This window comes from Nesoenas mayeri (assembly GCF_963082525.1).
Source record: "Nesoenas mayeri genome assembly, chromosome: 15".
Taxonomy (NCBI): Eukaryota; Metazoa; Chordata; class Aves; order Columbiformes; family Columbidae; genus Nesoenas; species Nesoenas mayeri.
The window spans coordinates 7,584,637-7,608,925 of NC_137559.1; the positions used below are offsets into that span (position 1 = coordinate 7,584,637).

A 24,289-nucleotide genomic window follows, 5' to 3' on the forward strand; every position below is an offset into this window, starting at 1 on the left:
AACCTGTGCCCGCTGCAGTAGTTGCGTTTCCCGGGGAAAGCGGGCGCCGACCGGCCGCGCTGGGGGCTTATGGTAGGGCAGACACAGGTGGACAATGTGTAGAGGTGGGTGGGGAGAGCGGTGGCACCGCCCCCTTGAAAGAGACCTGGCGGGCGGCTGAATATGCAGACGGTAGCGTGGCCGAGTGGTCTAAGGCGCTGGATTTAGGCTCCAGTCATTTCGATGGCGTGGGTTCGAATCCCACCGCTGCCAAGTTGTTTTGTCCCTCCCGCGCCGGCGGCTCATTTTCTCCGCCCGAATCGGGAGCCCGCAGGGGCGGCCCGGACACAGTGCGGCTCCCACGGGCCGGGCACGGCGCCCCGCGGCCGCTGGGGGTGGGCGGCTGTTGGGCGTTGCCGGTCACGTTTGTTAAAATGGGATTGTAGAAAATAGTGGCGCGCACTAAGGAAAACGGCTCCTCCTCTCTGTGTCTTTTGTCTTAAAAATTTAAATCAGAAATAGTCATTTCAGCAGTTCTGCCTTCTTGTGCCGTGTTCGACTTACTGCAAGTTCAACCCACAGTCACTGTACCCTGCCTTTGCTGTCCTACCTGAGGCGAGATCTAGGTGCTCTCAGCTTCTCAAGATTTCTCAAATCCACCTGTGATTGCTCCCTGTCCACTACCCAACCCTCATTCCTCCAGATCTCCTGCCTTAGCCCTAGTACTGTTTCCCAAGATCACTCTTTTGGTTCATATCGTGCTCCTGCTTGTTCCCTCCCCATGTTACAGGCTGGAAAAGCTGCAGAGGGGAGATTTCTGTGATAAATCACCAGTATGAGTGGTGAATGGGAAGGAAGAGGCCTTCAGACCCCCTATTGTTTAGGCCCACGTTAGCTGAACAGTAATTCAAAAAGCGTGTTGTTCACTTCAGCTACTTGCAGGGAATTGCAAAGCACAACTGCTGTACTTTAGAAATCAGAAGCAAAGTCTAGTTGTGCCTAAAGTTCAGCTGATAATCAACTAAATTCTATTGTTAGTTATTTCCCTCTATAACTCCAGGAGTACAGTATAAAGCAGTACAAAGCTTAGTGCAATCCATAGTGGCAGATTCCTCTACTGTGACATAAATGCACTTAACTAATGTGACTTAGATAATAACTTCCAATTTAACTAAAATACACAGTTTTGACTAATGAAAAAACATACCTGCACGTACTGCCTAGGCATCCAAACTGTGTCGAGGTGCTGTCGCAAATGGCTATGTACCCCAGGGAAGGGTGGAGAGCGGTTCTGGAGCCGCCTGCACAGAGGCACAGGATGGGCTGCAGCCGAGTTTCATATACACATTTATTTTCCCTCATATGCAGTGATACAGCTAATTCACAAAATAAATTTACACAGTGTGAACTCTCTGTATGGTTTGTATATGTTATTTACAGTAGTGTGTTCTGTCTGTCTGTTTGGTTGCTCCTCAGTTCCCCAAGGCAGTGAGCCGTGGCAGCAGCTGTAGTCAATCTTTCTCTTATTTTAGCCATTCTTTTCACCGGGGAAGCACTGCAGGCTGGTTGTAGCTCTTGTTCTTTCTGCAGATTCTCATTTGCTTCAACAATCAGTTTGGACAGTTGGTTTTTTTTGTGTGAAATAAACCTGTTTATTGGATTGGAGCTACTGACTATTGAGGAGATTAGAATGATCCAGGTAGCGCTACTGTATGTGCAGTTCATGCAAGTCACTGTTGCGTTTCTTTAAAAAATTGCAATACTGAAAGGCTGTCAAATTCTAAAGAAAGAAAGATCAAACTTAAAGTAACAATTAAAGAAAGCAAAACTTTGAAGAAGATGTGATTATTTTGGGCTTCTGGTCTCGTTTTAATGTAATGGTCCACGGAGTCAGCAAATGCAAACTTCTCTGGGCTGTATCCCAGCTGACTCCGTGCCTTGTCTATTCGAAATGTATGAGTTGTAGAAATGTTCTGTACCTGTAGGGCGAAAGAGTCAACACAGAAAGAAACGAATACATAGGAAATTGGAACAAAGTCTGTAAATGGTAGCAAAGGCACAGTTAAAGGAAACGTAACATAAATACCTCCCCCCAACACAACATTATATCAATGTCCTATTGACATACATCATGTTATCTTTAAAATTGTTCACTCAAAAGGAGAATCTTGAAGGCCTAAATCTTGAAAGATTTTGAATCTTGAAAGCCTAAAGAGGCAGTAAAATCTGCAGAACAGAATCTTCTAGGCTTGAAAACATCCATGAAAATGCTCTGCACTCTTGTTTATATACCTAAGCAGGCACATAAAAGCCATCTCCTAGATGCCTAAATATCTTCAGAAATGAGGGCCCGACTGACCAGCTAGAGCAACCCAGGATAGGCCTTGGAAGGAAGGAGCTGAAGCAGCCTCTCCCACATTGCAAGCACGAGCTCTTATCTTTTCTAATATTATGGTAATGAGCACAATATATTGTCTAAAATGTATGATGCATACACTTGCCCTGCAAACTGGAGGCTGAAGTAGTACTGGGTGGATTTTACTTTCTACTGACTTAATCTTAAATTGTGCCTCAGTATTAATGTGTATGTGAGCATTCTGGGAGAGCCAAGGGGAGCTGACAGACAAAGATTTTACCTCATTTCTGGTCAGCAGTGGGGACAGTTCAACAAATGGCTTCAGCATCAGATGAAGGTATTCCATCACTATGGCTGCATAACAAAAGATTTCAACTTGAGGTAAGAACAGTAAATTGCTGTGCCATTATGATTTTGGCATATCTCGCACTGTATACGATAGCAAAGGATAATTACATGCCTAAATGCTCAGGGCATTGGTACTAACATCAGCAGGACCACTTGCTCACAAGGGGGTAGGTTTAATCTTAATACTTCAGTCAGCCTGATTTAGGGCGCTTCTGTGAAAAGGGTTTGGCGGGTTGATGACAGGTCTAGTGAAAAGATCATGAGATTTCATAAAAAATACGCTAACAACAAAATACTCAAAGTTGCATTCTGTCTTAGCTGCACACGGGAGTTGATTCTGGAGAGCACGCAGGATACAGACAAGAAATTTACCTGTGCAGCAAAGCAGATACTCTTCAGCATATTTCAAAAGTTATGGATTTTTACATATAGCTTTTTATATTTAAACCATTAACTCTACAAAGTTTTACATGTATCAAGTCCTACACAGAACTTGTTTTTGTGAGACTTCAATAGCAGATCATTCTGGTTTCAACACACTGCTTAGAGCTGAACTTCACCTCTAACTGCTGTGCACTAGATAAGCCCACAGCATATTATTTTATACATTAAAAATGTGGGCATATGAAAAAACCAAAACATTATCTTATTATTAGGAATCAGGGTAGTGTGGACAGAAATAATAAATGTTGATAACATCTTTTTACCTGATGCATAAACTAAGGAAGTAGGAATACGTATCCGTGGTTTACTGCAACCTAATTTTTCAAACTGAAAGAAATTTTTAAAATAGTGAAAACAACAGAAATGTCAAACAAGTTTTAAAGTTTCAATAAAGAATATATTTGTAGAAATATTTACTGATTAAAAGGAAAAAATCATCAATGCTGTTTCTGTTTGAGTTTTCATTTTTCAGGGAATTCCAGTTAAATGTCAGGTGCAGACACTACCTAATTTTCAAGTGGCAGTCTCAAAAAAAGGAAAAAAATGGTTTATAACAGTCAGTTGAAATGTCATAGTGTGCTGATACCTAATTTAACATTGTGACATGTTTATGGTTTTGAGCCCATCGTTAACAATAAAGCGATATTTTGAAAAGAATGTATATTACAGATTAATAATTAGGATTTATATTTTTTGTCCACTCAAAATAGCCATCATTAACAGATGTGTGCTCAAGAAATGACAATAATGGCAACTCAAAAGGATACTGGTTTAAATGGTCCTTTGAGCTCAGTGAAGACAGTTACTTTAATGTCAGGTTTTAGGCAGACTTTGTTCCAGCATTAATTGCACTGAACTTCAAGCAGAAATTAAACCTGCATTCAAAATGGAACTCTTACACTCAAAGCAAACACCAAGCGTAAAATGTGCACAAAAGTTGCGGTTGTTTACAGTCAATGAGATTAATGTATTTGCAGATAAAGTATATATTGTACGTACAAGTGGAGTTAACCATTCAAAAAGGTTGAATTTTTCGCCATCATTAATGAAATATACCTGGCCACTCTGTTAAAGAGGTAGAGAAGAGACAAGTTAATAAAAATAATACTGCATATATCTATTGACTTCCTGCCTGACACACTGCACAGCCAACACTGCCAGATCCCAGACTGCCACATTTGTCAAGTAAAAACAGAGACAACAACATAAGCCAAGGAACCATAACATGTACATTAATTATTGCTACTACAGTTGTTATTATAGTATGGAATACAGGGGCAAGATCCACTGTCCAATGACAACTGTGTTGCTTTTCTTGTTCACTTACAGCTATGTAGTTCTTTTCAGGGGTGAGAGCAGCAGCAGCGAGAATTTGAGCTTGTATAAGATTCTCTGCGTGTACCCAGTTCATTTTAGCAGAAGGATCCCCAAATTTGAAGTTAAGTAGCCCTCTCTCTATGTTTTTCTGTGGACAGAAACAAACATGAAAGCAAAGCAAAGTGGGTTTTAAAATGGGGCACAGTGCACCTTCTTGTCCAGCTAAGTGTAGGTTTGTCCCTATCTAAAAAAACTACATTAATCAATTAAAAACAGTCAGGAGAAGTGCAGAGAGTCTAACTTCATATTGTACTGATGCTTTTAAAATAACTGACTCATACAATTCTATAGGGATTGCATTCTAAACACTGTACCAGTCCTACAATTTAAAATTCAGCAAGTGAAAAAGAGTAAAATGTGAGCACTTCAGCTGTTTGCCCTTTAGTAACCTGCTGTACCAGAAAGTGCTTCCGACTCCATCACTTGTTTCATTGGATAGTGAAAGCTGTTAATAGCTGAGGCTGGAAATAAGATATTTTGCTGTATCTCTTTTCATTAATATTTTATACCATTTGGTGTAAGTTGCATGTGAACAGACATTTGAAATACCATAGATTGGCCTGAATCTTATAGTGAACATTAGATTATAAAGCTGTACTTACATGTGTTTGTATTTTTTTTTAACAAAAAGCTTTCTTTATGTAGTATACATTCTTTACAGATATTATATAGTGCCTGTTAACAAAAGTTATAATATCCTCAGCAGACAATTGAATTATTGAATTGCTGCCCACTGAGAAGGTTTGTCAATTTATAACACAAATAAGCGATGCTGTTGTATATAATGGAAAATTCTGCTGAATAAGGATTAAAATACATACTGCCAGCCTTGGCAAGTGCCTTTGCTCTTCTGGTCCATAGATTCCTGGTGGCCGAAGAACACATGTATAGAGTATTCCACCTCCTGGAAGAATGGGTAAGACCATTTTTAAGTGACTTTCACGTGACTATGATACATCTTCGTTTGCATGAACCAAAGCCTGTGGTAGCAGAACTCACTCTGAAATAAATTAACTTCACCATCTTAAAAAATAATACACAGCAAAATGTGTGGAATTAGTAGCTGAATGTTAAGTTGGCAGAATCAGAACATGAGAAACAGCAAGACAAGATTCAGAGAAGTCCTGCCAGCATAGTCAGATTCCTAGAAATTACCGGATATTTGGAAACCTCTTTCTAACCAGTTCTTTGTCTCTGTGCCAAAGCAGCAAATGAATGTGCCAACGGTGGTTTGCTGAACTGAGCAAGTCATTGGTAGGAAAGTGGAATGAATCCAACTGATCTCATACAGAATTATTGGTGGGAAGCAGTGACTCACTGGCAGCACAAGGCAGAGCTGCAGGGCTCTCAAGCATGGGCACAGCCAGCTCCCACTAGAGCTGCTGTAGAAGCTTGTGGGAACTTCAGTGGGGGAAAGTAAGGACCACCATCAAAATCCAGTTGCTTCCCAAGTACATCAGTTGGCTGGTTCATCATCTGCTGTAACTGGTCTTAATAGTACTTGAAAACATGCAAAATACTCATATGGCACAGGATCAAAATGGGATGTTTGGAACAGTGACTAGATCTAATTTCATTGACAAATGCAGAACTGTGTATTGCTCCTAAAATTAAGAGGGTCTTTGATGTGCAGAGGTGCTGAGAAAAGAGGAAATAAGGAAAAAAATATAAACAAAATAATTCTATTGGGATGGAGTGTCCATCAGTGACTATATCTCTTTATAGCACTCTGCAAGTATCAAATGAAGAGAGTCTTTTCTGTAAGTTGTCTACAGCTAAATTTAGCTCAGTATCACTTGGTCACATAGAATCATGTTGCACTTTACATTAATTTGTTTTGCACTGGCAGTTATAGTATCTCACAGGTGAGCTTAAGTATTCAAGTGTATAACCGGCTTCGTCAACACGGAAAACTTTGGGAAGCACTAATAAATAATTCCAGGTTGTAGTATCAGTTGCCTTCTTCAGATTTTAATATATAACTGGGGGGAGGGGAGGTAACAACTTAATCACCATTCATGTTTTACTTATGTTGCATAATACAGTGACATTAAATACATGTTTTTGTTTAATTTATAGCTGTCTTCATCTTTTCAATTAACATACTGAACTCATTGCTCCCATGCTAAAACCTTTTACAGACACTATGGGAAGTAAAAAAAAACTAAAGGTGATTTTTAAGTGAAAGTCTTTTGGTTTGTGAGAGGGGGTAGAGAACTTGATTTCATAATTGCTGGACAATATTGTCCCCCAAGGATAGATACAGGATACAGGATGTTAGGGAAGAACAGGAAGAGGAGGAGTAAATCCCACTATGAATTCATGCTAAGACAAAAGTACCTGCTAGTGGAGTTCCGTTAGCTGCTAGTACCATTTGTTCTGCGATTGATTTGGTTCTGGAATAATGATCAACATGCTACAGAGAAAAAGCAAATACGTTTTTATCTGTTCTTGAAATGACAGGGCAGAGGGGCATCTCTACTCCACTAGCTTTTACTTAGCAGATGGCAAGAAATACCTTAAAATATAGAAGCTGTGTGGTATTACTTTAGGATAAAACACATGCATATTGCTAAGGTAAACAAGTATTTTAATTTATGCAAATCCAGTTAATTAATTCCAGCTCATTTGAGAAACAATAAATATATGTATGCTTTGAATGCTGCCAAGAATGTAATTGATCACTACTTTGCAATCTGGATTTCTTTTTCAGGTAATGGAATAGTCAAAAGCCAAGTTTTGAAGACATTACAATTGGTCTGAATTATCCTGTTCACTTTCTTGTGGCACTGTCTCAGAGAAAATATTTGATATAGTATTCAAAATATTATTCAATATTTTCTCTATCCACCTCTACTTCTTGGAAAACTGTGAAATACTTAACGGAGTGAGGAGAGACACAAAACCCAACTCTGCATGCAAAGCAAGCAGAAGTACTTTCTTCTTCTTAAGTGCAATAAAACCACAGAAAAATAGGCTGCTTTTCCATATCAGCTCTATCTTGAATATATGTCATCTTAAATACAGGAGAAACAGAAAAATCTTATAAATAATAAATAGCTAAAGAGGCACTGAGGTTTTAGAAACAAGAAAGTAAACAATGAGGAAATGTGAAAATGTAAGACAACCAAAATACCTTTTCAATTGGAAAATATGGCACAGTTTCCTCATCACCATCTTCAATAGGAAGCCCTCCGAACACCACATTTACTGTACTGGTGTATATCAGTCTAGTGATGTTCCTTCGTTTGCAGGCTGCAGCAATGTGGAAAGTAAATTAGTTTAGTGCAAACTGAAACAATATAGAATAAAGTTTGCATGACCTTTTTCTGAGAACCTGTCAAATCTTAAAAGAGCTAATTTTATGATTAGGTGACTTAAAATGCAAAGCATGTTTAAAGTGAAGACTCCGCTTCCAGCGCTGCCCACTGCCTGTGCACAGGCTGTTAGACAGCAACAGGGCTTAGTGCTACAAAATGCACATGGAAATCATTAACTCCTCACATGGAGACAGGTTCTGATATCACGTCCAACACAGTTACAAAAAGCTGAAGTAGTTGAACCACAGTGCTGGCTCTCTTATCACACTCCATACCAGAACTGAGCATAAAACCCCCCAATGACACATTTCCTCATCTTCTGCCAAAAACGTAAAGTATTTGGTAAAAAATAGTGTGTGCCAAAAAAGCCAACTGGCTTTTTCTAAGTGCTGTAATATTTTGATATGCTATACTAACACCCAGTGGCAATGTTAGATACGTACCATCAATTATGAACTTTGTTCCATTAATGTTTATAGTTTCAATCTCTTCTCTGTACAACTAGGAAAATAAAGAAATTGGACATTTTTTAATAATAATAAATTTTAAATTCAATAGAGGGGTGATATAAATGTCCCCAAATAAAGGTCATGAGTTTAGTGCTTTGATTATAAAAAAAGATTGTTCAGACTGGTATTTCAGACTTCAAGAAGTCAAATCACTATTTTTAAATTACGCCTGTATTTTTACTCTCTTTTTACAGGCTAGCCTACTAGAAGCAAAGAGAATCATGTTACTTCTGAACATATATCTCCAATTATTAGACATCTTGCAGCAATATGTTAAATATCCAGGTTTCAATAGCACTTCAGTGACCTGTTGCCTCTTCCCAATTCCAAATACAAAACTATTTGGACTCACTTGCTCTCTTCCTGACATTCCATATGAAGCGACGTGAAACACGCAGTCAGCCCCTTCACAGGCTGCAAATATGGCATCATAATCCCTGACGTCTGCCTGTAACACATAAAAAAAGATACTTGGACTTGAAATCAAACCTGAAGGTTAGGATTTGTTGTGCAGTGGGTTAACACAGAGGGAATGCATATATGTAATTGAACTTACTGCACATCCTGGGACTGAAACCCCATTTCAGTACTTGCTGATAATCGTACTTTCCTTCCATAGGACTCAAAGGACTTTAAAAACAGTAATTAAGCCTCATGATACCTCTGTGCTCATTCTACAGGTGATTAGACTGCGGTGGTGAAGGCAGTGACTGGGTGCTGAGGAGTACTTCGGAGTCAGGAGGTGAAGTGGATACTCTACACATTACAGGTTTAATTGTTTTCCTTACTTCAGATATACTTAAAAATCAGTTGTCAAAAAAATCACCTGGGATATCCACACAGTTAAACCAGTTATTGGTATTTGCAGTCATTTGCAATTAGGTATTTGGATTCTATGAAAACTAGTAAGGCATTGTGGAAAAGGCGAATGAACTAACTGACTGTTGTGAAAATATAATTAATCGTACCTGGATACACACTACTCCATTGGGAATTTCCCAAACAGGCCTGTGTACATCATACAGAACAACTGAAGCTCCTGCATTGGCAAGAGCACATCCCAGCTTGTACCCAAAGTAGCCTCCGCCTCCTGTCACCACTGCTCTCATACTTCTTCCAGTCACTGCTCCAGCATTTCCCTTCGCTTTAGAGTTCAAGGTTTGGCGCCAGCGTGTTGCTACCCCACTGGGTGTAAGTTTTCTGTCAGTGAAATACTGTCTTCTGTTACCAGACACGTGTAACAATTTCTCCTCCATGTTGAAAATTGCTCCATAGCGCTCCTGGATGCAGTCGATTCCAGTGAGTTTCATGTTAACAAGCTCTAGTCACACCAACAAAGTTTTACTTTAATGCAACCTGTTGAAAAGAGACAAAAACAAAAGCACAAGCTACAAAATTTCTAGATTTCAAAGATGTCTTTTGAAAGACCCATTTAAAACTTCTGCTTAAATTAAGAATTTTGTTTAATTGTAATTCTCACATTTTACAAACATTTTAAATGCCTGTATTCTATATTAAAGACAGCATCCTGAAAACACATAGCAAAAGTTGCATATTTTGGACTAAATATTTATTTGCAAATTGTATCCAGAATAATAAAAGAAAAAAAAATCCCTAATGCAGAGAACATAGTTTCAAATGTTTTCCACAAATGGGTCAAAAATAGAATAATGGTACAGACCATATGTTTTTATTAGCAGAAGAGAAATTGCTGCCTATGTAAAATGCATCAACTGGACTTAGTTCAATTAATTCTGGTCTGTCACCAGCTCAAAGATGGTCACATGTGATACAGAGCCGTGCTGGAATTTGAAATCTTGAACTGTCAGGGAAAACTCTAAAGATGAACAAATTGCATTTAAGTTTCTGTGCTTATAAAACAAGCAAGCAGGGCCAAGCAGAACAGCAGGAGAACAAAACATCACCTAGAGCAAAAGAAATCTGTAGTGCTTCTTCCACTTGTCCCCACTTTATCACAAAGTCAGACATCTAAGAAAAGGGGTATTTTCAACTTCTTTCTAAGTAGCAACAACAGAGTGTAAATTAAGAATACACTGTGTTTTCGTCATTGGCAATGATGGAGTTGAAACATTTGAGGATTTCAGCAGGAAGGAGGAATGCTTGATACTTGCTGTGTATCTTTAGAAGGTGTATCAGAGAACAAGGCTATCAAATCCCTCGCTTTCGAGGGGAACTAGAATAAAATAATTACTATGTGACAGAAAGGGTCAATAAGTACATCAAGGAAAAAGTCATAGTGAATAATTTATTTCTTAAACACAGAGGTTCTTCCCCATTGATACCAAATGGTCAAGAGTTCACCACGGACAGAGAAGGCATTTCAGAGGCTGCAGCTACCGATTTCCTTAGTTACCCACATCCCTCCGCTGCGCCGCAATGAAAGATTAAAAGTCACCCGAGCTGCTGCTCGGACTCTCCGCATCTCACTTGCAAATTCGCGAGGGACCGCTCGCTGCCCGGGAACAGCGGCCGCCCGGGTCCCCAGCGGGGAGCAGCCGTTGCGGCTGTTGCCCCCGCACCCCCATCCCCGTCGGGGCCGTTGGCGGCCGCTCGGCGGGTGCGGCCGGGCCGAGCGGCGGGGAGCGGCCCCGGGAGACCCCGCCGCCCCGCAGGGGCCGCGTCCCGGCCGGGCGCTCACCCCCCGCCGTGGGAGCGGGGCCGGGGGGCTCCCCACGTGGGACGCATCTGGCTCCTTGGGGTCCCGCAGCACCCCCGGGGTCCCGCAGCACCCCCGGGGTCCCGCTCATCCCGCAGCACCGCTGGCAGCCCACTGCACTCCCAGGCTCCTACAGCCTGCCCCTGGGGTCCTGCCAGTTCCACAGCCCCCGTAGGGTCCCCCAGCACCCTGGGGTCCCACTCATCTTGCAGCATCTTTGGAATCCCACAATATGCCTAGGATATTGCTCATCCCACAGCACCCCTGTGTTTCTGCTCATCCCACAGCATCCCTGGGATCTTTTGGCATCCTGTGGTAGCTCTTACCTCCATGTGTCTTCATACAGCTGCGACCACTGTGTGAAAGCATCCTGTTGTGGCTGGGGCTCTGTCCGCACCGAGATACCTGTTGAACAGGTTGTTCAGGAAAAACACACCATCTCTTGGTTACCAGTTGGATCACTGGTGATGGGACATGGCTCAGACAGATGCAGAGCATCAGAAACACCTGCAAAACAGCAGCAATCTCCAAAGAGGAAACATAATCATAAACGAATAGGCACCAAGGTCCCTGCCCTCCGGAGCCAGTAGCGGGTCTCTGTTCTGTTCTGTAGTCACTCGTGCCTGAGACGATATGAAAAGGGTCAGGAGCTGCAGAATTTCAGAGTTACCCATCCCAGGCAAAAATTAAACTTTGAACATGTTTACCTCTTCCGTTGTAGCTGTGCCATGTCTGAATGTTCATATTAAATTTTAATCATTTAAAGACACACTTGCAATTACATTAGAACATAACTCAAACAACAGCCAGCCTAAACTAAGACTTAGTAAAGACTGACAGAAATTAGACAGCTGCTTTTCCAAGCTAAGAGTTTGCCTAAAACTTCAAATACTGGATTTGTAATAGTGATAAATCAATTGAATGAAGCCAGTTAGTATTAATCAGTACTGTTAAACACTGATGTAAAAAACCCATCTTGCCTGAAATAACAAATCAGAGGTTTGGGATTGGAGAACTGGAGTGGTGCTACTCTACAGGGACACGCAACCACAACAGCAGCGAATTCCTCGGTCAGTCCTTACTGGGGAGTACCTGACATCTCTTCTGGAAAGTGTTAGTGTAATCCAGGATGCAGTCCTGAGCTATTGGTCTAATAAAAGCAATATATGAAAGTTTCATAAATAACTAATTTAGAGCAAATTAAATATTTGCATAGTCGAAATGGTGGGAAGTAACTTTATACTTGTGGTTTTCTATTCTTCATTTCCAGGGAAGCAAGGGTCACACAGCACCTCTTGTGCGTGCTTGTCTGTCAGTGAGCTCCACCTCTGTACTGATAAACTATGAACTTAACCAGTTTTAACCCAACTTGACTAAGTGGATGAAGGTCTCATATATACACTGAATTTCTTGAAGTATCCAGTCAATAGGTAGTCAGGAATAGGAGAGGGGTGAGCAGTGCCTCTGCTAAGGGAAGATGTACAGTGTGAGTTCAGTTCGTATAGACAAGAAGAACCTCTGAATGCAAATCCATAAGACATCAGGCTTTACTGCTTTCCCTCCACACATAACTATTTGTTTAAAAAGGGAAAAAAAAAAAAGAGTGAAAAAAATCTTTGCTCATGTAAATCGCAGCAGTAATCTGGAATCCCACAATATTCCTGGGATATTGCTCATCTCAATAGCATCCTTGGGTTCCCACAGCATCCCAGGGATGGGATTTGTGGTTGCTCACACATTTTCCTGTCACTGTATATCATCTTTTACCCATAGCATTTTTATTCTTGTGGGGTTGCTGTTGGCTCTCCTGCGTACCCTGTAAACTTAAAGATACGAGAGAGTCTCCATAAACTTACCAGTATAAAAATCCTGTAAAACGCTAACACAAAAGCAAGATAAATGGAGAGTGGAGATAATCAGACGGCAGAGCTTTTCCATCACTCTCATCTGTGTCCTACACTGCCAAGTCCAGCTCTCCTGAGCCATGTGGCGTGCAAGGGAGGGAGCAGCTGCTCCCTGGGGAGAGCAAGGCCGGCCCCTGAGAGAATCCTTGTGACGAGTAACCTTACGAAAACTTGTCTGAGCTTGCTGAGCAACAGGGTCTGTGCCCTCTGTCCCCCTTCCCACAGACTCCTTAAACCAGTATTTGGTTCAGTTATTTTTTATTATTGCATTGAAAGGATATGATTTGATTTACAAACACATATAATGTTATTTATTACATTTTTACAAAGCTTTTGAACAATACAACTATTTTACATAAATACGACTTTCAGTCCTCTCCTCACCACCTGTTATTTATAAATATTTACTTTTAATATTTTGGGTACTGTTTCCCAGGTCCTCATAATTCCTCATACTCACATACAGTAGTGGCAGCAGTGGCTTCATCAGAGGAATTGTTTAGTCAATCTTTTCTTCATTGGAGCCACTGGAATTACTACAGCACTACAGTTCTACAGTGGTTTCTCTTCTTCCCATTTCTTATGCTTCTGAATTATCGTTTTTAGAAAATAATTCTTGGCGTGAAGCAATCTATTAAAGAAGATTCATTAAAACTATTTCCGCAACCGTTAGCCGTTTCCCGTTGTGACACTGCCTTGTCCTCTGGGAACATTTCCTGATGTGTCACTGTGCTTTCACTTTTGTTTTTTTAATCAAATCAGAGAGATGCCATCATAATCATAAGAACAGTAAAGTCCATAGTGACTGAGGAATGTACCATGACCAGATCATTAATACCCAGGTTTTCTGGAACAGGTGGGTAGTTACTCAATCTTAGAAGAAAGAAATAATGATCAAACTTAACAAAATGCCAAAAGCAATCAGCATTTTAAGGAATGTGTGATCTTCTTGACTAGTAGGTCTTGTTTTAAGATAATGATCCACAGCATCAGCGAATGAGAATTTCTTGGGTTTGTAACCGAGTTGATTTCGCGCCTTGTCTATTCGGAACGTGTGAGTTACAGTAATGTTCCATACCTGAAATCCAACAGGACAGTGACAGAAGTGACTTCAACATTTGATTTTCTAGAACTTGCATGAAAATATGTCAACAATGATATTACAATGGAATTTAAAACATTAATAAATCCTGCCTACTTCCAAAGAGTATATCACATACTTTATAAAAATTTTGGTCAAAAATATATAAACATTCCCTCTTTTGATATATTTACCTCATTCCTTGTCAAGAAAGGTGTAAAGCTAAAAACTGGCCTTAGTATCAGGTGCAGATACTCCATCACTGTGGCTGTGAAACAGAATGTTACTTAATGAGACAGCTGGATAACAAACTGAGATTATACTGACATTGCACATCCTACAATCACTATTGATATCAGAGGATGCAATGAAGGTGGTAGAACACAGTGTTTAATTTTAAAAGTAAATGATGGACTCCGTTTATAAAGAACCTTTAGAGTTTATCTGGCATAATTAATGCCAAATGGCATAAATTATTATTACATTAATTAGAATAATGTTAAGCTATATAATTCCTACAGTTTGGGTCCCTGAATTTGATGAAACCATTACATAACTTTATAGGAGTTAAATGACATAATAATCTATGTTATTATTTTTACCTGCTATATGAACCAGAAGAACAGGAATATGTATCCAGGGTTTCCTGTAGCCTAATTTTTCAAACTAGAAGGGGTATAAAAGGAAAGAACAATGGAGCATTTGTACCAAATCGAGGGTGTCAGTGAAGCATGAAAATGGAAAATGAATACTGATAAAACATGTATCTAAACTTTTTCCAGTTATCTTCCTACCAACGCTGTCAGTAAGAAATGCAATTGAAACTTGCTATTCGTTCTTTGGTGTCTGTCCCCCTCCCACCCTTCAAATGCAACTGGATGGTAAAGGGGAAATAATCTACTTCCAAGGGGCAGGTGACCAAGACTGCAATACTTAATTCCATTCACATACAGGTCCATTGCCTGACTGCAGTCATTTTCCTGGGAGACTTTTCTGTGTAGGCATTGCAGAGCCAAAACTTTAGCATGTTCCTAAAAACTCAGCCTGATGTTTATGGAAATATAATGTTGCCTCATTTTAGCTTTTAAGGTATGATTCTAAATGGCCTTCCCTTTTGTGCCACAGCTGATGGCAGAATAAAGAAATAAGCAATAGTTGTAAGAAGCACCTGCCATGTGCTAACAGTAGAACTTTTAGTGCACTATGAACTTGCTTTACAGAAATGCCACTGATTTGTAGCGGGTTCTATATCTTGTGGAACTTTGGGACATGCAGGGAGAACAGGATTGACTTCAATGTTAAATAATTCAGTAATTAATATGTGCTGAACTTCATTTAGTTAGTATGGTCTTTTAGTTAATGATACAAACAGGGTCCATATGGTGCATTAGAGCTAAATGCGTGTGCAATACATACTAAAGGGACTATCCATTCAGAAAATATGACGTTTTCACCATCATGTATGTAATACGCCTGACCACTCTGTTAAAGAAGCAGAGAAAAACAATTAGAAAAACACTATACATAGGATGGCATTTTCTTTCTCTCTCATATCCACCTCTCTCTCTTGATTATGTGAATAACACACCAGCATGCATATGGTGAATGTCCACAAATCAGCACAGCAAACTGCCTTCATTGGAATTCACTGTGATCTCAAACATGTCTCATACTTTTGGGCAACTTCATGATGGTTGTAGAGCTAATCATGATTAACCATGGTGTACTGTAAATCAGAGTTTGATTTCACTGTGTCGTGAGCAAACAGAGCATTAAGCTCCCCATGATGTGCAGGGGACGGAATTATCTTCAGGAGTCCCACTTCCATGAGAGCTGTGCTGTGTATGGGTGAGGAGTCTGTCCAGCTGCGAGCACTGGGGACACCTGAGCACCCAGGCGGACCCTGGTTGTTCCGACCTGATGTCATTCTAAAGCAGCCGTGTGGCTTCCAAGCACTTCACTAGTGGAGAGCACGTGGTGAGACATTCAGGCACATCTGTACCTGTCCTCTACATGTTCCTACCACTATCAGCAAGGCTGGAGCCTCCAGCTGTGAATGCAGCAGCTGCTACAACACCGTCAGTTCTGTAATGCTACGCAGTCCTTAGGCAGTTGTTGCAACTATGACCAGTAGAAGAAAAAGAAAAAGCTTTTTAAATTGTCAATTAATTTTGTACGAATCTTTTTGGAATTTTCAAATTTGAAAATTAAACTGGAATGGCTCAGAATGGTTGCTCTAAATTTTGTGTTACGCACCTAGAATCAGAATCTGTTTTCAAAAAAATAATAACATACAGATTTGTATGATGGTGAATGTATTAACCTGGTTAAAAATACCGTTTTCTCCAATCAAACAGCTAATTATATATTTTCAAAACAGAAAAATACATCAAAATATTAGCAGAATGTACTTGCATTTGCACCGTCCATGTGTTTCTGGAGCCAGACACAATTTTTGGGAATTTAGGATGTGACCTTTTGGAGAAGACTTGATCTCAAAACATCAAAAATTAAACCTTAGAGCTAAGGCTACTAGGACACAATGGTTATATTGTCTACTTACAGCTACATAACCTTTCTCAGAGGTGAGGGCCTCCGCAGCTAACAAGTGAGCTTCTACCAGATTTCCTATATGAACCCAGTTCATCTGAACTTTGTGATTCCCAAACTTGAAGTTAAATAGTCTGCGCTGGATATTTACCTGTAGAAACAGAAAACATGAAGTAACTAAATGATTCCTCCACTATGCAGTATTCATTTTGGCTCAGCCTGAACACTTAGAATTTGCTGTATTTGTGAACAATTACAGCACAAGAAACGTGTCACAAGAAAATAAAACACCAACTAGTTGGTGGTTTTATAAATCGAGGACTGTTGCACTGATACGCAATGGTAAAATATGGTGACCTTATAATGTTTGGCTGAAATTAAAGTGCATATTTAAACAACAATATTTACATTAAACAATCAGGGATGCAAATCTAGTTCTTCTACCACGGTATTTCAGCCTCGCTTTTTTTTTTCTCTTCACTTGCCATTTCAGCAATGCTCATATCACGCTATTTGTTATCTTGTGTCATACAACCTGTCACCAAGCGTTCACGGCAGTTTTCATGGAGGAATTATTAAGAACTGTAATCAAGTTACTTCCACTTGTATTATTCCCTTACGACTACTTGTAGTGTCCTCCAGAGCTGACTACGTAACACATACAGCTACTCGTGGCAGGTGGCGCTGCTCTTCTGGTCCATAGATGCCTGGAGGACGAAGCACACAAGTGTGGAGCTTGTCCCCTCCTTGGAGAGAAAACAAAACGTGATTTGCAGATAGCTTTGATATCAACGTATGGCTGATACATATTGTATGAGTTTTACACTGTGAAAGTAAAGGGTCAGTCGGACCATTCAATGTGATTTGTCTTCCTCATAACTTGTTTTCATTTCTGTATAAAATTGAATTCAATAGTAGTAAAAGTCCCTGGCTTAGCAGCCTGAAAACCTGAATCCTCCTGACCACAGAAGAATTTTAACAGGGACAGGACAAATCAAACTTTCCTATAGACATGTCTCCTGCTTGATTGACTTTTGCTGTTTGCTATAGATGTAAGTTTAAAACGTGCGTATTTGTCCATCATAGTAGACACATGCAGAAAAAGATCATTCAATCTGCTATATTTAGATGCTTGCAGCTCAGTGGCATCACAGAAGAATGGAAAAGGTCTCTTAAACAGAGGCTTTCACATGAGTTAGAACATTTTAAACCAAAGTGAACACAGCTTTACCTGGCAATCAGTGAGCAGCCTCCTCTGACTGCTGAGAAGAGGCACAATTGCACCTTTCACGTGGGAAGTGTAACGGGCAGCAAGCATTTGCTCAGTAGTTAATCAAGGATGCTAAAATTGAATCCCCACCTAATTTATGTTTGCCAGCTTTTCAGTTCAGAGAAATCAGTAGGAATAGCAAAATATGCAGGTAGAAGCAAATATAAATATTTCCCTTGCCACATACAGATGGATTTTTAGCCACAGTTATTCATGTACGCGTGACTTTAGAAGTCCACATGACCCTGGTATCGCCAATCTGTTTAAGAAACTGCAGTTATTGTTGCCAGATGCCTCCAAGCCTTTGGGGGTTCTGAGAATGACCTATCAGACTGTGCTTAGAGACTGGGATTAGCGGAGAAGCTCAAAGTGACACACAGAATGGGAAATAAAAGCACAAATCCTGTATCTATTGTAAAACTGGTAAACTTTTAAAATGATTCAAACAAGTAAGGTTACTTTTTTGGAAATTTCTCATCTATTGCTCACATATAATCTCATATCTGTCTGGGTATACACATAAAATTAATCATCCACCAAAGGGAAGAGCAGAAACAAAATAAAACCTCACTTCATGTAGAGTATAGTATTTATTATAGTAACCAGAGAATGGAATACCCATTAGCACTACTAATGATTGGAAAAGCCCAAAGGTTTTATACATACCTTTGAGTAAAGTTCCATTGGCAGCAAGCACCATTTGGTCTGCAATTGCCTTTGTTCTAGAATAATGATTAAATTGCTACAAAGAAAGGTAGAATATGATCAACATTTTAATCACATTATTGCATCTAAAGGCAAACCTACTGTTTCTGTCTGACAACATTTAAATCTAGCCCAGCTTTAGACATCAGCTGACAAAACCGAACCAGAAATACAACATTTAGCAAATATATACTTTGTTTATGGCAAAGAAACTTCTCAGACTTACATTTTAGTTATACAAGTTTAGCTTCAGAGTGAATTTAGGCCCACTAGTTTTACTTAACTCACTTTTTGTGCTGGGTGTATTGAAACAATGAATATCAAGCCAAATGTTCTGGTGGGTCAGATAACTTTATTTTGAAAAAACATCCATTTTGAATTGCAAAAAGTTGTTTAAAACAGTAAGACAAATATGAAATTAAAAATTCAGAATTTCCTAAAAACGTTTCCATTTCTTATTGAAGCTCTTTGGGAAGTTATCAATAATTATCTCCCAGCTGTACCTTTCACTATTAACTTTAAAAATCGCACCCGTGTATATTTAAACAACGGGATTCTGGACACAGCGCGTGCTGTGATTACTTATCCACACGAGGCTATTTATGTATCTGTTGAATTTTGTATTGCCATCCTTTATATTGAAAAACATACCTAAAAATCCCACCATGGAAAACTTTTTTACTCTCCGGTGGCTTAATTCACCTGCTCCGCCTCCCTCCACGCTGCACCTATTCTGCTGCTGCTGTTACATGAGCACCATTAGAAAAAACAGATGATTAGGGCTCAGACACATGCAACTAATTGCAAATTCCTGCAATGGTTTCTCAGAAGCCGGAGGTGCCGTGCGGGCTGGGCACAGCCTGACGTTCCCAGCCACGTGTCTCTGGAGGCACCAGCAGAGTGGCAGTTGGTCCTGTTTAGGATTCCTGACACGGGATGTACTTTCTGAAATTAAATTGAATAGCTCTGCAGTGCAGGCAGTGTGCTGGGAGCAGGGCAGGACAACCCCAGAGTGCCCAGAATGCACTGAGCTTCAAATTTCAGCTAGAAAACATTTCCTAGATGAGCACAGCAAAGAAGGAAACGGTGTTTCAGAGCAGCCCCGAGGTGACTGGAACAACCACCCGGGCTGCCGTGGGAAAGCCGGGTTTGAGAACATGAAAGAGGCAAAAATGTGTGCGAATAAAGACGTAGAATTTGATGTTTAACAATCATTCTTCAATTCAAAGGCTCACAGGGGCCATAAAATTCACTATTTACATAGTGGATGGTCCCCTGAAAGCCCCTCCTCTTAAAACACTATTGTTAAATATCACATTCCACTTTTCTTAGTCAATTTTAGGTATTTTAACATCTCAAATCTGTCAGGTTATGGCAGATTAAAGCCACTATGATTGGAGTATTTCTTCATTGATCATGGGTCAATTTTTATTAATGAAAAATAATTTCCTAGAATTTGATGTGATCTATAGTAAAACAGCTTCTGCTCTCAGAACAGCTTTCAAATATCTATCCTTCAGAACACAGCAAATGCCACGGCATCCCACGAGCAAAGTACCTTTTCCAGTGGAAAATACGGCACCGTTTCTTCATCTCCTTCTTCAATAGGGTTCCCTCCAAACACCACATTCACTGTGCTGGTATATATCAGTCTAGGGATGTTTCTTTGTTTGCACACTACAATGGTATACAAAATAAATGATTTTAAAACAAAGACTAAGGAACAACATATGAACTGGCAGCTTCTCGTTTTGAAATCAAACATTACACATTTATAGAAAAAGTAATATTTTAATATTAACTTATCATGTAACGTAATATTATATTTCATTCAGCTGGGATCAAATGACACGTTAGCAGTGTCATTTGCTGCTGCTGTATATGCAGTAGTACAGTAACCACAAATGAAAATATTATTTATAGAACGAAGTGTTAATTACAGATTCCATTTGGATGTCAAGATATTTTGTCTAAATTCTGCTGCGTATATGTCATTGCAAACTTGAATAACATAAATTTCCATTTGATTTAATGATACTTCTAAAGTTTAAGTGAATTAATATTCAAAGTCAGAAATTTTTAGATTCTCCAGAGCCGTCAGTCCAGTTGGCTCATTGACTCATTTTGAAAATAGTGAATGTAATTACTGTGTTGTGACTACTTGGAACACAAGACAATAAAATCTATTATTAAAATGTAGATTAGCAGGTTCATGCTCTTCCCAAGGCTCTTGCTCTGTTGGTAACCCATGGGAATTTGACTTGACATGTTTCTGCAGGTTCAGAGGTTGGGGTAAGAAGAAGGGAATATGTGGCAACCTCTTTCCTTTAACTTCTTCAGGGTTTTACTTGCCTACCATTTCAGTCTTATTACTCCTGCTTTTTTCAGTAATAATCCACAGGCAGATGAAAATGGGTCTAAGTTAAAAATGCTTTTGCATTTTGATTTTTTTGTCATTTGGCTTTGGAGGGAAAAGCAGAGAGAAAGGAGCTTTGCTATTTACCATACGCTTTGAAATGCTCTTTCTAGAACTGAATATACAGAAAGAAATCTACTAACGTTTTCCAGACAGTGGTTAAAACTCCCTGTATAATGAAATCCCATTTAGATAGATAATCGGAAGATAAATGGGATAAAGTAATAGCTAAATATACTTAGCACATCTATGGCTCCTTTTACCAAATGTTTACAACACAACAAACAGCACAATATGTCTCATGTTATTTCTACTTCTCCACTACGGAGTAAAGGATAAAAATAACCCGTCCATGGAGCAGAGGTTAAGTTGGGCTGTTGAGGAATGAAGTACCAGGTTGAAAACCAGCCCTCATTTCAAAACAGTGGCAAATCTCCTACTGGTTTTATTGGGACCTGCACAACTACCTTTACATCACACTCTGAAAGGAGGGAAAAAAGAGCCTCATTTTACTGCCAAATCAACACAGGAGACATTCAATGAGAAGGTTTTTCATTCATGGTTTGGATCAGATGCCAAAAAAAAAAATCTAGGTACATACCATCAATGATTATTTTTGTGCCTCCAACATTTATGGATTCAATCTGGTCTTTCTTTTGAAGCTAGAAATAGAGTTTGCACAATATTTAATTAATTGAACAAGTCACATTCATCATACTATTATTACAATTGCCAGATCTAGAACAGCAGTGGCCTTTTTGTGACCTGTGTTAGTTTTCTGTCCTTCTGACATACAGTGATTTCTAGCAGTTCTCATTTTTATTGTCTTGTTCAGTGTCTGAATAAAGAAAGTTGAAAAATGAAAGATAAAATGCATCTGAAAGGAAATTAGAATGCTTTGGGGTTTTTTTTGTTGCACCCCAGATAATCCATGATACAGAAACAGGAATTACAGGCAGGGGTTATTCTTCCTGAGAGGTTCCACAAAGTCTTGTTCCAGTGGAAATCTGTCCTGTTCCTAGAAATAAATCAGTAATTTCATGACTTTTTTGCTGACACATTGTGAATCTCACTGTTATTCAGCAGAACTATATTGAGTTGCTGGTCTGGTTCCCCATGGCTCTGAGTTCCCAAGAAGAAAACCCATCAGCATTATTTTTACACCAATATTGTCACATTTCTTCAGATCAGAGAAAAAGGATTTGCCTTCTTATCCAAGATCTTCCATCTCTCATCTCATTTTTCTAGAGTATTTTGTGTGATACCTTAGTTTCATACTTTGACATGTATTATTTAAGGAATACCTCTCTTGTTGCCTGCGTGGATGACCTGACCTTTATAACTAACTTCTGTCTGACATAAATATCATATAATTACATTCTTTGCTACATACTGACAAATTTTTGCTTTCACAAGAATAAAGAAAGTGTTGGGAAAGTTGTACTTGCCTGTTCTAATCCTGACATTCCACATGCAGCCACATGAAAAACACAGTCGGCTCCTTCACATGCTTTGAACACTGCATCATAATCCCTCACATCACCCTGTAAAATGAGAAAATAATGGATTTTGACTGATTAACTGTAGTTATTAATGAAATCTAAAGTCATTCTGATATATTTTTCACAGTACATAACTAGCATTAAATAAAACATTACAAACAGAGAAAAATCTGTAAGGATTTTCTTAGTATTGTGTTGCAAAACAAATGACTCTTGTTAGCTTAGATTATAATGCGTATTTTCACACTTAGTCCGGCAGCCTGGCCCAACTTGTTTTTCTAGAATGGGAGCAGCATTCCCTCGAGGGCTGGACAATCAAGCCCCAAGGACAAGAAATCACAGCAGGCAGGGCTCAGCTCTTTGCCATCGTGTCACCACATCTTTCTATTAGTGCCTTAAGATCTGACCTGTGCACCCTGGACAAATGGCTCTTTGCCCATCTAAGGTTTATTTTATGTCCACTAAATGACAAATTTAGTTACAGTTTTGTATGAGACTAAACAAAAGAGTACACACTATAAGCATTTAATGTCTTAGTATACATTAGTGTATTATAATCACTTTATATGAAGTGCTACATAGCACTGAATGCTGTACTGTATTATATACACACACACTATATCTAGTATCAAATACTATGCCGTGTTTCAAATATTATATTGCGGTTTTGCATACCAGGTAATACTATACAAATAATTCTGCACATACATGCAGATGTCAATAAAAATATACTACCTTTCTTTCCAGAATTATGATATTTCAAAATATTATATGTTATTTAATATACTGTAATGAAATTGATAGAATAATCACAAAATACCCTGTGTGGAGCTAGAACTTGTGCAAGATGTGTAGAAGATGTGTGCTACACTTTCCCCTACGATACTCTTCCAGTCTCTAATACTAATACTCTAATCTCTAATACTCTTCCAGTCTCAGGTGTTCTAATTCAGATTTCTTGAGCCTAATTCAGTTTACCTAGTAATCTTCAACGGAAGTAAATGTTTGGCGAGGCTTTGTACATGCCTCTTATCCACTGCATGAAAAACTAAACTCGTTTTGTTTGTATTGAAGTGACTCCTCCCCATTTCACCTGCTGGCCCTTCCTCCTTGTATTGGAAAGGACAGCGAACCGTCAGTCCCCACCCATCTCAGTGCTGCTCACAGTTTGTGGAGCTCTCCTGCTCCCACATCATCTCTTACCCGGACTGGAACGTCACGGTTTCCTCAATCATTCTCTGTAGGGCAGTCATTCGACATTTGTGATCATCTTTACTGCCCTGTCTTCCTCTCACCTTTTTACTCCAAATAATTTCCCTGAGCACTAAACGCTGTTGCTCCACTGCTCACTCCTTCACCTGGGTGACCTACAGACGTGTTGAATGGCGCCTCCCAACCTCCAGAACATCCCTGGTGCCACTGAGAGAACTGACCGCTTGGACTCTGCTGTCTCTTCATCAGTTCCTTATGCACGCGAGGACAGTTTCCCATGACTTCTTATTGTCCTTAAAGGCTTTTCAGTGAATGCTGAAAAAAAACCCTTAAGAGGAAGCCTTGCTAGCATCCATAAAACTATTGGAACTTTATTTCGCTGCTGTTAAATATGTAACTTCAACATACCTTGACAAAATGTGCTCCATTTGGAAGTTCCCATTTAGGTTTCCGCACATCAAACAGAACAACGGCGATTCCTGACCTGACCAGAGCACATCCCAGGTGATAGCCCAGGTAGCCACCGCCTCCGGTCACCACTGTCCTTCTGCTCCGGTTGCCCGGGGCCCCAGCACGCTCTGGGAGTTTGTTCTCACATCCTTGGCTGCTGTGGAGCTCTTCTGTAGATCCCTCTTGCAT

General features: G+C 39.7%; 1 protein-coding gene across 1 annotated transcript; it reads right to left on the bottom strand.

The window, feature by feature from the left end:
• Positions 1-1,709: 1,709 nt before the first annotated feature.
• SDR42E2 (short chain dehydrogenase/reductase family 42E, member 2) lies at positions 1,710-24,289 on the bottom strand (the record flags this gene model as incomplete). The annotated part of the gene is made up of 22 exons (XM_080353963.1): positions 1,710-1,958; positions 2,616-2,689; positions 3,391-3,454; positions 4,127-4,192; positions 4,455-4,592; positions 5,326-5,408; positions 6,845-6,920; positions 7,641-7,759; positions 8,268-8,325; positions 8,686-8,781; positions 9,302-9,654; positions 13,815-13,992; positions 14,190-14,263; positions 14,598-14,661; positions 15,412-15,477; positions 16,559-16,696; positions 17,209-17,291; positions 18,482-18,557; positions 20,079-20,197; positions 21,538-21,598; positions 22,385-22,480; positions 24,059-24,289. 22 exons carry the CDS (start codon positions 24,287-24,289, stop codon positions 1,710-1,712), a joined length of 2,562 nt encoding a protein of 853 aa, XP_080210089.1.